The 15,180-nt window shown below is 44.4% G+C and overlaps 1 protein-coding gene across 3 annotated transcripts in view; it reads right to left on the bottom strand.

Annotated features, from left to right (window-relative positions):
- Positions 1-15,180, bottom strand: part of CCNT2 (cyclin T2) — a 147,234-nt gene that overhangs the window by 79,735 nt on the left and 52,319 nt on the right. For all 3 annotated transcript variants that reach the window (XM_029605361.1, XM_029605364.1, XM_029605362.1), the window contains exon 5: positions 3,392-3,454. In XM_029605361.1, the coding sequence (XP_029461221.1) occupies positions 3,392-3,454 (63 nt within the window). The remainder of the gene's footprint in view (positions 1-3,391; positions 3,455-15,180) is intronic.

Raw genomic sequence — 15,180 nt, 5'->3', positions numbered from 1 at the left:
AGAATTAAGCAGATACATTTTACAGATTGTACTACTACTCATGTAGCATATATTGTATTATGCCACTGCCCTAAGGTATACGTTGGACGTATTAAAAGATTGGTTAAATTACGAATGATGGAACACAGATCAAGAATTAATAATATTCTTTCTGTACCTTTGGTCAGTCATTCTAATGAAAAAGGACTAAGATGGACTGTCATTAATAAGATTGTTAGTATTGCCCCCTTTTTCAGATATCTCCTCTCCTCAACTACAGAGAACAGCTTTGGATTCATAAATTAAAAACTGAACATCCTGAAGGACTAAATGACCAGGTTGACTGGTCATCTTGTTGTGATCTTTGTGCTAGTTCATACGTTCAGGGTTCATGCTGTTACCATTGAAGCCATTGTAACGTCATATGATTTTGTCTCTTTTAAAAAAAAAGAGGACGACGTGAATGGGAACTGTTGTCCGCCATTTTGAAAGAGGTTTATTGCAGCGCTCGGCGAGCGAGCTATGAAATGGAGAAAATAAAACTAGTACAGATGAAGTTGGCAGTATACCTTTGTGTACAGAGACGTGTTTAGTGATTTGGTGAGCTGTTACCCCTGAAGAGGAATTCTTTTCGAAACCTGGCCACGTCGGGAAAAAGTGCTTCCAAGTACTTCCGTTTAGCGTTTCATTCAGTCCATTATTTAACTGCGTTTATTAAGCTAAGTATTCATCTCTTTAAATTCAATGGAAACAAAGTTGATGAAGTAATTATTGAAGAATATTTTTAGTACTGTTTATTTAGCTACCATCAGTTCGAAACATTGGGTTATCATGAGTGATTTCTACAGAAGGAAGGATTTTTAAGCCGTTTTTGGCCACGAGAGTGGTGGACTATTTCCAGTTTTGATGAAATAATATTTCAATTTAGAAGAATTAAGTTTTTTGAATTTTTGAAAAAAATAATTTAAATTAGTAAGGGGGATGGTGGTTTGTTCATGATTACAATAAAGAATGGGGGAAACCTGGATGGTACTCCTTGATTCAGTTTTATGAAACTAACCACCATTCTCTTAAAAAAATAACCCTTCAATGACTCAAAAAGAATTTTAAAAAAAAGAAGAGTTTTTTAAAATTCTTTTTGAGTCATTGAAGGGTTACGATAATATAAGAAAAAAAATTGATTTTGGATACAATTTGGAGTAATGTGGGTTTTTTGATGATTTGATAGTTAGGATATTACCTACATTTGTGGGCTTGGAGAGCTGGTTTGTTACGTTGGTTCCACGTGTTTGAATATAAGAAAATAGTTTTCAAAGCAAACTTACACTCACAAGTTTGCTTTGACAATGGATGTAACTTGGGTGCATAACAGCCCACAAATTTATACAGCCTGTTATAAAACTACACCCTTAGGTGTCAGCAGTGTATTGCTCTATATAAAACTAACCCATCTATCTACTAATTAAAGAGAGCGATTTTCAAAACCATTTTACTGGGTAAACTGACTGGTCTGAAAATTACCATTCTCTGACCAGCTAAAGTATTTATAGGTTTGCAGAGTTTTAGCCAGTTTAAAAATAAGTATTTGTGGAATGGGGTGAGGGTCTGTTTAGATTGAAGAAGGGACACTGAAAATACTTGGCATTTTCAAAAATGTGCGCGCTATTTTTACTGCCACCACTCCTTCCTCCCGGGCACAAATAGCAGGGGGAAAAAAAAAAGCCAGGCAGGTTTTGCTGGCTAATTTTCAAGCCTTGAAAATCAGCTACAAAGTAAGTGCAACAAAAGTACCTGTGTACTTTAAAACTATAAGGCAGTGCTTTCCAAACTGTGTGTTGCGACACGTTAGTGTGTCACCTACAGTGTGAAGGTGTGTCACCCTGTCCACATAGCAGCAGGGCCGGCGGAAGCAGGGAACTACAGCAGGAAGATCGGCGGGGCCTCGCCTCGTCCCGAAGAAAAGGGTCTCGTTCACTCCTCCTCCTTCCTGCCTGCGCAGCCCCGGAAGAAAAACGTTGCCGGAGCCGCGTGGGTAGGAAGGAGGAGGAGCATCTGCCGTGTACAGAAGAAGAGCAGCGTTAATGGGCTGCCGCCGCATACCCCATGTCGCGGTGGCCCGAAAAGAGGAGGAAACCCGGTAGTAGGGCCGCTGTGAGAATGAGAACCTGATTGTGTGTTTGAGGGAAGAAGACAGATGGAGAGAAAAGAAATAGAAAAAAAAACCCTGTAAAAGGAATTGGCAAAAAAACAAGAAAGGGAAGGTGGGAAAAAAAAGCCTGTGACCAACCGATTAGAAAACTAAGATCAGACAACAAAGGTAAAAAAAATTTACCTTTTAGTGATTGGCACATGTTATCTTTAGGAATGTGCAAGAGTAGCACTCTCTCTATGCCGATCTCGCAATGTACGAGATCGGCATGGAGGAAGTGGAAGCCCGCAAATATTTAATACTGCGGGGCTTGCACAGAGGAGGTAGCAGAACGGGCTTCAGTGCCAGTAGCAGCAATCAGCACCTCCCCAAATATCCACATGGCAGCAGTGACAGCAGTAGTAGAGGAATGAGAGAGGCTCTGAGGTTGCTGGCAAAAGAAAGAGAAGGGGGTCTGCCTTCAGTGTATGCAAGTGTATGAATAGGACTCTGCCTGGGGGTGTATGTGTGTGAATGTATGGGTGCCTGCCTGAGGCTGTATCTGTGTATGAGAATGAATGGGTGCCTTCCTGGGGTCTGTCTGTGTGAGAATAGGTGCCTGCCTGTGTGTGGTCTATCTGTGTGTGAGGATAAATTGGTGCCTGCCTGCCTGGGGGTCTCTATGTGTGTGTGTGTGTGTGTGTGTGAGAGAATGAATGTGTGCATGCCTGGGGGGTGGGGAGGGAGCGGTGTGAGAATGAATGGGAGCTGCCTGGGGATCAGTGTGGGTGTAACATTATGTAATCCACAAAACTTTATGTATATATTTAAGGAAACATACATAAATTGTTGAAATACGTTTTGTTCGTTTAACCTTTAACCTCTGGTTTGTTAGTAGACAATTACTGTGTCATGAAATTATGTTTGTCTAAAAAGTGTGTCATCAACATGAAAAGTTTAGAAAGCTCTGCTATAAGGGTTATTTAAATATTGTTTCCCTAAGACAAGGTGCAAATCGTTAGGAGTCCAGAAAAATATTTCTCTTTTCTTTTGTTGTCACCATTTTGCTAATTTTGTTTGGCTTTTTTCTCTTAATCTGCTCTGCTTTTAGTTTATTTTTTTGCTGCTTTTTATTTTTAGGTTTTGCACTTCTAAATTTTAGGCACCCAGGTAACCTGGCTCCCTGGATGTTTCTAGCCCTGCCCTAAATTCTTACTCATTGCATAGACCAATTAAGTATGTTAAGATTTAGAGCAGACTTAAAAAAAACCCAAAGTCACTGACCTCTCACTAACTGCGTACATTTCACCACATCTGTATGAGGATGTTCAATGGTGATCTCAAAACCTGAAAAACATTTATTTGAAGAAAATGAACATCATATAAAATCTTATTTCATCAAATGCTAGTAAGTCTGCAAGAAAAATGTTCCTTCATTTGACTACTCACATGCATTCCTAAAAGCTGAATGTTTAAGTGGTCATGCACCAACTAAAACCAAGCAGGACAGGGATGAATATGCTAGCTTTCATACAGCTAGAAAAATTGTCTCTTATTCTGTAGAACTCTTAATTCAACAATGAGCTAAGCTAACTTGTGTCATGGTTACTTTACTGCATCTATGCTTTATGGTTTCCAGTAGAACTACATGTGATTGACACTTCGATGTGAGGAGTGTGAATGATGGCAACCTAGGAAAATACCCTGAGATTTTTGGAAGATTGCTTGCCATGTCTTCTGAATATCACCTCATTGTTTGAAGGGCAGAATGGTTTGTACCCACAATGGTCAGATACTAAAAAGAAGAGCTGAACAAAAGATTAGTGAGGACTGAACTACATTATGGAACCCTTACTGAATAGTGCTGTGCAAAACATATCCTGGAGTTTAAGGATTTTTAAGGAACCAAAACCAGTGAAAAACCAGCTTCTCTCACACCATTGAATAACCTACTTAATAAAATGTTCTTTGGATCTAATGATCCTTATTGTAGATCAAGCTAAAGAGAGTGCTTTGAAAATATGCTTTGATTTAGATGCAATGACATATATTCTAATGAGTTCGACCTACAAATTAAGTCCTTTCGAGGCAATATGGCAACATTTCAATCTGATACTAAATGTAGTAAATATACATTAAGAGATGAATTAGATTACAAAAAGGGTTTCATTTATCTATAGATGGAGGTAAAAGAAAAGAAAATACAAAGGAAGTATGTTACAATCTTCAGATAAGTCATCAGGAGAAGAGATTGCTCAGGACACAGATATACATGCACATACACACCATATTTTTTAAAGAGATGTATCCAAGAAGACACAGGCAGTTCCACAAATCAATTTTTTCAATTGAGCCAAATTTTCAAGCTGAACCATCCTGCGACAGACTAATGAACAAGCAATTGTCAAACAAGAACCTGCTGTGATCAATCCTTTTAATTTTGTATTATCTCAATCAACTGAAAGTGTTCAGCAAGAGACTTCCATTTGTCCCATCTCAGGATGCAGACGCCTTTGAGATACAAAAATGTTTAGCCAGGACTGGTAGATGCTAGTATTCAAGCATGTCAAAGAATGATTAATCTTCATCTACATTTAATGTTGACTCCCCTGAAGAGAGATTCTAACTTTACCACTAAAAATTCAGAAGTGTTTCGTTTGCTACAAGCAGCATGACAGGTCATTATTAAACTTGCCAACAAAAGGGGAACACATCATTATGGATGCTACTAAATTTATGGTTGAGGCAAAATCGACAATTGTCAGAAATTACATTTTACCAGCTGTTAAGAGAATCCTACTCCATCAATTGAGAAAGAAATTTAGTCAACTGTACAGGAGGTTTTTACACAAAATTACATCACAGGAAAAGAAACGAGTTTTCTTACTGTTCAAAAACCAATTAGTTAAGAAATGTGGGCCGGATTTTAAAAGGGTTACGTGCATAAGTTATGCGCGTAACCCTCTTAAAAGGCCCCTGCGCGCGCCGAGCCTATTTTGCATAGGCTCGGTGGCGCGCGCAAGCCCCGGGACGCGCGTAAATCCCGGGGCTTTGCAAAGGGGGCGTGTCAGGTGGGCGGCGCAAATTTCGGGGTGGGGGGCGTGTCGGGGACGTGGTCGAGGCCTCCGGACCAGCCCCCAGGTCGGGTGATGGCGCGCCAGCAAATTTACGCCTGCCGGGGGGTTAGGTAGGGGAAAGGAGGGCAAGGTGAGGGCAGGCAGAAGGAAAGTTCCCTCCGAGGCCGCTCCGATTTCGGAGCGGCCTCGGAGGGAACAGGCAGCACGCGCCGACCCCGGATTTCATAAGATATGCGCGGCTACGCACTTATCTTATAAAATCCAGCGTACTTTTGTTCGCACCTGGTGCGCGAACAAAAGTACGCATGCGCGTAAATTTATAAAATCTACCCCTGTATGTACTAGCAAAGATTCATAAAAAAATGCAACTGATCCTTTGGGTTGATCGATGATCTCAGCCAAAGGATCCTTGCTGGCACCCTGGTCTACTATGGTCAACAAGTTTCTGCATCCTTTTGTCTTCAGTTCCTCCCTATAGCTGTGAGGCATACATATCATACATTATTTACAAGATATCTGGACTATTCACTCAGGCTGACATTGCCACTCATCACCAATATTCCACAGCATCAAGCCCTTTAAGCAATCCAACATACTTTGGAATCAGAGATTAGAAAAATGGATTCTGACATCATTTCTGTCATCTGAAATAGCTCTCAAAAAAATGTCATATTTCAAAAACAATATTGTTTACAGATCAAGGAAATAGCAACAAATTTATCTATGGTATCTGAAGTTGTCAATCTCTACATGAGTGAGGTGTGGCCAGATCCATGCCTAATCCAGGAGGCACTGGGGTGGGACCAGTTGAATTTCCCTCAGACGGGCCATGGGAGTTACTTGAACTGAGGAGGCCATATGTCCTAGTAGAATGAGGAATTGGCGAGCCGTGGCTGTGTGTTGAGACCGCAGCTGGCGAGCTAGGGACACCAGAGTCTTGGCCCGTTGATGAGGGAGGAAGGCTTTTGTTTGTAAGGTGTCCAAGTCTGCCCCAATGAAAGAAAAGGTCTGAGATGGGACCAAGTAGAATTTCTCGTAATTGACAAGAAATCCTAGAGAGAGCAAAGTATGAATTGTTAGGGTCAGGGAGGACCGAGCTATTTGCTGGGTTGGGGCCCTGATTAACCAATCGTCCAGGTAGGGGTAGACGTGGACACCTTCCTTCCTGAGGAATGCTGCTACCACCACGAGGCATTTGGTAAAGACTCGTGGTGCGGACGCCAGGCCGAAAGGTAGTACTCTGTATTGGTAGTGGTTTCGGCCTACTAGAAAACGCAGGTATTTGCGATGAGATTCTGTGATCGCAATGTGGGAATATGCGTCTTTCAGGTCTAGAGAGCATAGCCAATCCCCTCTTTGCAGTAGAGGGAGCAGCGAGCCCAGGGTTACCATCTTGAACTTCTCCTTGGAAAGGTACTTGTTGAGGGCCCGTAGGTCTAGGATTGGACGAAGTCCTCCTGACTTTTTTGGTATCAGGAAGTACCTGAAATAGAACCCGAGACCTTGTTGTAAGGGAGGAACGGGTTCTATAGCGTTTGACTGTAGGAGAAGAGAAACTTCCTGCTCTAAAAGAACAGAGTGATCGGTGAGTCTCCACGCCTGCAAAGGTGGGGAGTCGGCAGGAAGGGATAGGAAGTTGAGGTGGTAACCCTGTGCAATGATTTCTATCACCCATTGATCTGTGGTGATTTGATGCCACTTTTCTAGGAAGTGGCACAGCCGTCCTCCTACCGGTATAGCTGGAAGAGGGGTTTGGCAACTGCTCTCTAAGTGAAAGTCAAAAACCCGCCGCAGGGCCCGGTTGTGGAGCTGCTGCAGGCTTTTGTTTACGAGTCTGGCGAGGCTGAGTCTTATGGTAAGACCGTGCAGGCCTAGGCTTGGTTGATGGAGGATAATACTTTCGTGGCCTAAAGAAAGACTTCTTGGAGTCCTTTCTAAAGGGCTGTTTAGAAGGCAAGTCAGGAGGAATGGATGAGAGCTGTTTAAGTGTCTCATGATGATCCTTCAATTCAGCAACAATTTGTTGAATTTGCTCACCAAACAAATTATCCCCTAGGCAGGGTAAATCAGAGAGCCTGTCCTGAACTTCTGGACGAAGGTCAGATGATTTAAGCCAAGCCCAACGTCTGGCAGAGATGGCCGTGGCAGAAATTCTAGTGGAAGCATCAAAGATGTCATAGGCTGTTCGTATTTCATGCTTCCCAGCTTCAAACCCTTTATTTAGAAGGGATTGAAGCTGTGGCTGGAACTGTTCAGGCAAGGCATCAGTGTATTCCTGCATCTGTTTCAGGATGACCCTATTATATTGAGTCATAAAGTTGATAAGAAGCTATTCTGGAAATCAGCATAGCTCCATGATATACCTTCCTACCTATACTATCTAGGAATTTGTTTTCCTTAGTAGGAGGTATGGAAGAGTGTGGCTTTAGTCGCTTAGCTTTCTTTTGAGCTGATTCTACGACTACAGAATGATGGTCTAACTGAGGTTTTTGAAAACCAGGTGCTGACTGTACAAGATATGTAGAGTCAGCTTTTTTGTTGACCGGGGAAACAGATCCAGGAGATTCCCAATTCTTTTTAAGAAGGTCTAGAAAAACCTGATGAATGGGAATAGAAATGATGACTTTCGGGGCATCCAAAAATTGGAGCAATTCCATCATCTGGTGCCTGTCATCTTGTTCAGATTGAAGTTGGAATGGGACCAACTCTGACATTTCCTTCACAAAATTTATGAAAGAGAGGTCCTCAGGGGGAGAACGCTTTCTACTCTCCGCAGGAGAGGGCGGTGAAGGCAAATCATCGGTGTCAGTAGAGGTATCATCACCCCAAGTATCATAGGGATCTGGATGATGACCTGCAGGACCTCGAGGGGGCTGAACACCTGAAGGCCCAGGTTGAGGTTCCGAAATATCGGTTGGAATCACCGGGGGCATCGAGAAAATCCTCGATGGAATCTGTGCCGGTATCGGTGCAGGCATCGAGGGAACCGTGTCAGCCTCGATGGAATCTGTGTCGGCATCAGAAACCTCGGTGGAGCAGAGGTGCGTATCGCCCCCGAAGAAGAAATCGGTGGTGAGGGACGACCTGGCATCGATTGAACAATTCCCGAAGGGGGAATTCGATACGGTGTTTCTCCACCTGATGATAAACCTGTCGGTGACAGCGGTCTTACCGGTGTCGGTGACTCAGGTATCACCGGTGGAAGGGCTGTCATGAGCGCCTCCATCCGGTGTAGCAGCGGTGCCAGTGCTGCTGCAATCGGCTCGGTGACCGGTTCCACTCTCGGTGCCGGAGGAGTCTGGAACCGTAGCATTGCCTTGTCGATGGCCTCCTGGACCAGCCGGTCCAGTTCTGCCCGGAGACCAGGGGTAACAAGACCCGGCTCGACGGGAGAGGGAGGCTGAGCCGGAGGGACCACCGTCACCGGTGAGATCGCGGCTCCCAAACCCCGAGGGGGTGAGGGTTGCCTCGGTGCCTGCGAAACAGTAGTGGACGGTGCCACTTCTGATCGAGACTTTTTTGGCGGTGGCTCGGTCGGTGCCGAGGTCGATGACGTCGATTCCTCGACAGGCCGAGACTTATGACGTAAATGGCGATGTTTTTCTTTCCGATCCTCTCGATCATCAGGGGAAGGAACGGGAGTCGATGGCCGCGAAGTCATCGATGGCGGACGGTCACCGAAGGATTGTCGATGATGATGAGACCTCGACGGTGCCGGTTCCAATGACGTCGATGCAATCGATGGCGTTGGGGTACGAGCTTGGAAGAGGAGCCCCATCTTCTCCATTCTAGCTTTGCGACCCTTTGGTGTCATTAGGGCACATTTGGTGCAAGTCAGAACATCATGCTCATCCCTAAACACAAAACACAGACTCCATGAGGGTCTGTGATTGACATAGTTCGGGTACAGTCCGGACACCGACGGAACCCGACGCCATGGCGAAAGGCCAAAAATTTAGCCGCGGGACTGTCGAATGCCAACGGGCCTCAAGGGCCAAACTCGACAGAAGTCGACCAAACGACGGCAAAAACTTACCAAAGTTCCGCGGACCGAAAAATTTGTCAAAGGGAGACCCCTGAGGGGCAAATTTTTCTTCAGAATTAATTATTCGAAATTCCTGTCAGGAACGTGGTTAAGAGCTCTTCTACCGCGTGGCTATTGCTGCGCGGAAAAAAGAAGACTGAAGGGAGACCCCTGCTGGCTGCAGGGTTGGTGCCGTGCTGGGCATGCCCAGTAGGGGCCAGTCAAAGTTCCTGAAACTTTGACAGAAGTTTTCTGTGGTTGGGGCTCCATCCTCGATGTCACCCATTTGTGAGGACAACCATCCTGCTTGTCCTGTGAGAAAGACTGGTGTATATGTGAGACAAAGAGACTGGTTGAGAAGTGTGACTGGTGTGTGTGAGAGACACAGAAACTGATTGTGGGCCCTAAGGAAGAGGACTGTTAGGATAGAGTTTCAGCAGCCACTGCTGCTTCTAGTGTGTGCTACTGGCCTGCACAGAAAGGAGAGCTGCTGGAGAAGATTAGTAAAGAAGGCCGTTTTTAGTTTATTTTTCTTGACTGCCATTTATTGTGTGATGCATCTCCTGTTTTGAAATATTTTATTGGAGTCTGGAGAATGTTTCATTTTTTTTTTTAATGAGTTTTTAACTATTGGATGTTATTCTATTCATCAGCATTTTTAGCACTTTTGAAACATTTATTCTGTTAGTACAGTTTTACAACTGTTTTATATTTCTTGATTTTAGATTTTGATATAGGAGGAATGTATAAATAGAAATATGTAGACAAAAACTGAACTGGAAACAGCAAGAAGTCATATTCTGTATGCACTGCAACAATGAAAAACAAAGATTAACATTATGGTCATTTTATTCTGTATTTGGTGAGGGTTTGTGTTTCTGCATGTGTGACCAAGGTAAGGACATTCTGCAAGCTTACAATTTCTGTGTAGCTATCTTTAGCAGCTTGACTTGTTCTATTTTCCTAATACGAGGTGCATGGGTGTTTAGAGCCTGGGTTAATATTTATAGTGTTGCTTTTTCATAAGTAGGTTTGTTACTGTTTGAATGCATTTCATAATACAGGTGTAACTTTGTGCAGATTAGTTTGTTTGCATTATTGCAGATCCTGGGATTATATTAGGAGCTATATTTGTGTTTCCATTTCTTCAGTTTTCCCACTGCATGCAGAGTGAATTTTTTGGGTTTCCATTTCAGTTTGTATCTCTATATTTGTAATTTGTGTTCTTCCTACATTTAGTGAAGGTCGGTTCTGTGTTTGACAGAGATGAGGTATTCTACTTAAAATGTAGGTATTTGTATCGGTCTTATTTGTTGTGTTTTCTCAATAGTAATAGTAAGTAGGACTATTATGCCTGGATTTGGAGTTTGTGTTGCAGATAATGAGATGACACCAGAATCAGAATTTATTTTTTTTTATATGGTGAGTTGTGGAGAAGGTTCTAGTTCTTCTCTGTACTCATTGTCGGGGGTCGGGGATTCCTGTGGATGCAGAGAGCAGAGTTGTTTACCTGGAACAGGTGTTCTTCGAGGACAGCAGGTTGTTAATCCTCACACAAGGGTGTCATCATCAGAGGGAGCCCTATACCACGCATCTACGTGGGTTCCCTCTTCAGTCTTGCAACACAGAATTACGGTAATATAAAAAAAATAGGAGAAACCAACAACGCGGGGTAGCGGGCAGGTTTCGCGAGGACTACCATCCTGCTTGTTCTCGGAGAAAGCAGAGATGCTTACCTGTTAACAGGTATTCTCAGAGGACAGCAGGATGGTAGTCCTCACACGAGTGAATCCCTAGCTACAGGCTGCTCCCCAACAGAAGAGGGGACCAACAGACACCTACACCAGGTGCCAATGGGCACCACACTGCCGGTGCTTTTGGTAACAGAGGGGGAGACAACATGAACCCAAACAACGGGTCCTAGTTTGGGAAAGCTGGGCTCTACACCTAAAACAGGTTCTGGAGGACAGACTGGCCGAACCTACTGTCACGTTGGCCATCCCTATCCAGACAGTAGTGGGATGTGAATGTGTGGAGAAAACTCCGTTGCAGCCTTGCAGATCTCCTCCATGGGAATTGCTCGAAAATGGGCCACAGATGCTGCCATGACGCTGACAGAATGAATCTTGACATGACCCCCAAGATGCAGTCCCGCCTGGGCAAAACAGAAGGAGATGTAGTCTGCTAGCCAATTGGATAGTGTCTATTTGGCATTGCCCAACCTATTCCCATCAAAATAAATACAAAGTTGAGTGAACTGTCTATGGGCTTCTGTCCATTCCAGGTAGAAGGTTAAGACTCACTTGCAGTCCAAATAGTGCATTGCTCGTTCGCCTTGGTGTGAATGGGGCCTGGGAAAGAAAACTGGCAGGACGATTGACTTAAGATGGAAATTCTCACCACCTTAGGCAGGAACTTAAGGCGCTTACGCAAGACCACCCTGTCACGACAGAACTAAGTATAAGGTGGATAAGTTACTAAGGCCTGGAGCTCACTGACTTTGCACTCTGAAGTGACCACCACAAAAAATATGACCTTCTAGGTCAGGTACTTCTCCACAAGACAAAAAGCTAAAATTTTTAGAGCTCAATCAAACTGCGAGGTTCACAGCTCTGCAGGGAAAAAAAAAAAAAAAGAGACTGAGGAAGGACCCCAGGTGGACGCATGGTATTTATTTTGATTTATATTCTGCTTTTTGCACTTTTTTTTTCAGCACTTCAAAGCGGATTACATTCAGGTACTAGAGGTATTTCCCTATCCCCAGAGGGCTTACAATCTAAGTTTGTACCTGAGGCAATAGAGGGTAAGGTGTCTTGCCCAAGGTCACAAGGAGCAACAGTGGGACTTGAACCCTGGTCTCCTGGTTCATAGCCCGCTGCTCTAACCACTCACTAGGCTACTGATGGAAATCAAAACATTTCCCACCTCTTCGAGGAGTAAGGAGACACTACACCAAGTGATCAAAATATGTGTCATGGGGTCCAGTGTCGGCAGGTTTGGATGACAGAGACCCCAGTTTCCTGCAGCAGATTTTTCAAGATTCTGCGGCAATTTTGCAGCAAATGGGTATATATTGCAATTTAAATAATTTATTTGTATAAAGTAAAAGAAAAAAAAACAGAATGTCAGAAAATGACTATTTGGTTTTTATCACAGGAAAAGGGATCTTGGTGATTGGGAATGGTAAGGAAGGGATCTAGGAAAGAGAAAAAGATTACAGAGGAAGGAGATGAAGGAATCTTAGGCAGAAGGGTAAGATAGCAAAGCAAAGGGATGGAGGAGGACAGAGGGGGATAAGAAGGGGATGGGGATTAAGGGAGGATAAGGAAAGAAAATAAGGAGAGGAGGAAAGAGGAGGAAAGAGGGATCAAGAGTGGGGGAGGAGGGAGGATAGGGAGTACTGGAGATAGGGATAGAAGAGAAGGAAGGAAATTATAGACACCCCCATCACACCCCATCTGCTCTTTCCCTTATCCCACCTTTCAAAGCCCCTTTGATCCCCCCCCCCCCCTCATTTCTTTACCTCCACCCAATCCCTTCAATCTTTGGTTGCCATCCCCTTACAGATACCCCAGTTCAATACTCCCCCAAAAAACCCTCACTCACCCTGGCTCACACCCTCTCCCCCCACAAACCCCTCACTCACCCTGGTTCACCCCTCCCCCAACCCCCTCACTCACTCACCTTGGTTCACTAGTTCCCCCTATTCCAAGAACCTCTCACATATCCATGTTTGCTCCCTTCCTCCATTTCAAGAACCCCTCAACTTCCCCATTTCACCATGGTTCATTTCTGCTATCCCTCCACAATCTCCGTTTCTTTATTCACACCTCCCCATTTCCATCCCACCCTCCCCCGGCGATCCCCAGATCACTTCCTCGCTGCTTCCTCCAGCTTTCCTCACTCATTGGCTCCTATCACTTCGAAACAGGAAAGGAAGACAACGATGGCAGCCTTACAGCTCCTCCAGTACATCCTCCCTCTTCCACTTCTAGGGAGGGGGAGCATGTGTCATGGTTTCAACCAAAGACTATACAAATGTACCATTTAGACTCCAGCAGTGGAGGAGGGTGGATACACTGGAGGAACGTCAAGGCTGTTGTCCTCCTCCTCTTTTGAAATGATAGGAGCCAGTGAGTGAGGGGATATGGGTGAGAGGAGGATAGATTGTACCGTCCATTGCTACTACTCTCTCTCTTCTAGGGTGGGAAGGAGAAGGAAAATCCGTTATCTACTGCCACCAATATATCTCTTTCTAAAGGATCCTCGGTCTTCTGTGGCCAATTCTGCAGCCCTTACTGTATACGCACAATCATGGGAAACCAGGGATCCTAGGCATAACCTCCCTTCCTCCCTCCTGTGTGTTGATTAAGGATGATCTCAACGGTATCGGAGACTAAATTGACAGAAGGATGAGATACAGATACCCCTCTTACTGTGGCCAAGTTGATGCTACAAGAATAATTCTCGCCTTGTCCTGAAGGACTGTTTGGATGGTCCTGGCAGTGAGAGGAAGTGGTGGGTACACAGAGTAGACTAATGCTCCAGACTAGCACAAAAGTGTCAGCAGCTGATTTTTAGCTGCTCGTATTCACGAAGCAGAGCATCTCGACCTTTCTGCTCTCTTCTGAGGCAGGTTCATCATCGGCTTTCTCCAATGACTGAAAATGTCACTTGTGAACCCTTGTGTCAGGGACCACTCATTCAATTTTAACACTCTACTGAGGCAGTCTGCTAATGTGATCTAGATTCTCTGAAGATAGTAGCCTGGTGATGGGCATTGTGACCACCATGACCAGATTTGGAGAGCCTCCTAGCAGAGTGTGTAGGAACCAATTACTCTCTGCTTGTTTATGAAGAACGTGACCATTTGGTTGTCTATCTAGCTCAAGATTCTCTTTCCCAAAAAAGGTGAGAGAAAGCTATTAGAGCATATTGAATGGCTTGCAGCGCGAGAAGATTTTTTTGGTAGATGACACTCTGCTGAGAACCATGACTCTTGTGACCATGCCTCTCCAGTGCATGCCCTCCACCACTTGTTGGAGGCACCAGTAGACAATCACTTGAGGGGGTGGAATGTGCAACAAGAGGTCAACCTTTAGAACATCTGGATTTATCCCCCATGGAAGGGATGCTCTCATCTTGGGGGTCACATAGATTAAGAAACATGACGGCAGCAAGATCATAGAACCTATCTAGTTTGCCCATCCACACCAACTATTCATCTTTACAATCTCTACCACTCCCTCAGACATCCTCTGTTTATTCCACGCGTTTCTGAATTCAGATGCTGTCCTTGTCTCACCACCTCTTCAGGGAAGTGGTTCAATGCATCTAATACCCTCTCTGTAAAGAAATGTTTTCTTAGATTATGCCTGAGTCTATGCCCTTTCACTCTCATTCCTCGTTCTATATCCTCCTTTCTGTTGAAACATTTAGTTAGAGAAAGAATAATAGAGCTGATCCCATTGGTTTTGAAGGTCCCGCATGTGCAGCCAAGTGAAAGGAGCCACATGCACAACAGCAGCCATTTGTCTGAAGAGGCCTACAATAGACCTTGCTGTTGCTCGGTCCTTTACAATGAAAGACCTTACCAGGTCCCTCAACAATGCTGCTCTTTTAACAGAGAGAAAAGCTCCTGAAGCGAGTCTATCCAGGCACATAGGAACTAAAGTTTTTGAGCCTGATTCAGGTTTGACTTGACAAAGATGATTAGGAAACTCAGGGACTGAAGAAGCCATATGATCTTCTCAAGGGACTCAAACTCCTGACGAGGGTGGAGGCATCACCAGTCAAAAATCCAGGATGGGAATATACAGACTCCCTGCTAATGAAGCTGTAAAGCTACTATTAATAGGCATTTTATGAACACCCTCGGGGCCACAGAGAGGTGAAGGGGAGCACCTTGTATTTGTAGTTTGTGTCCATCACAAGCTTGAGGAACATCCTATGGGCAAGGTGAATGGGGATGT

Source organism: Rhinatrema bivittatum, chromosome 6 (assembly GCF_901001135.1).
Source record: "Rhinatrema bivittatum chromosome 6, aRhiBiv1.1, whole genome shotgun sequence".
Classification (NCBI taxonomy): Eukaryota; Metazoa; Chordata; class Amphibia; order Gymnophiona; family Rhinatrematidae; genus Rhinatrema; species Rhinatrema bivittatum.
This window is presented reverse-complemented; position numbering and strand designations above follow the sequence as displayed.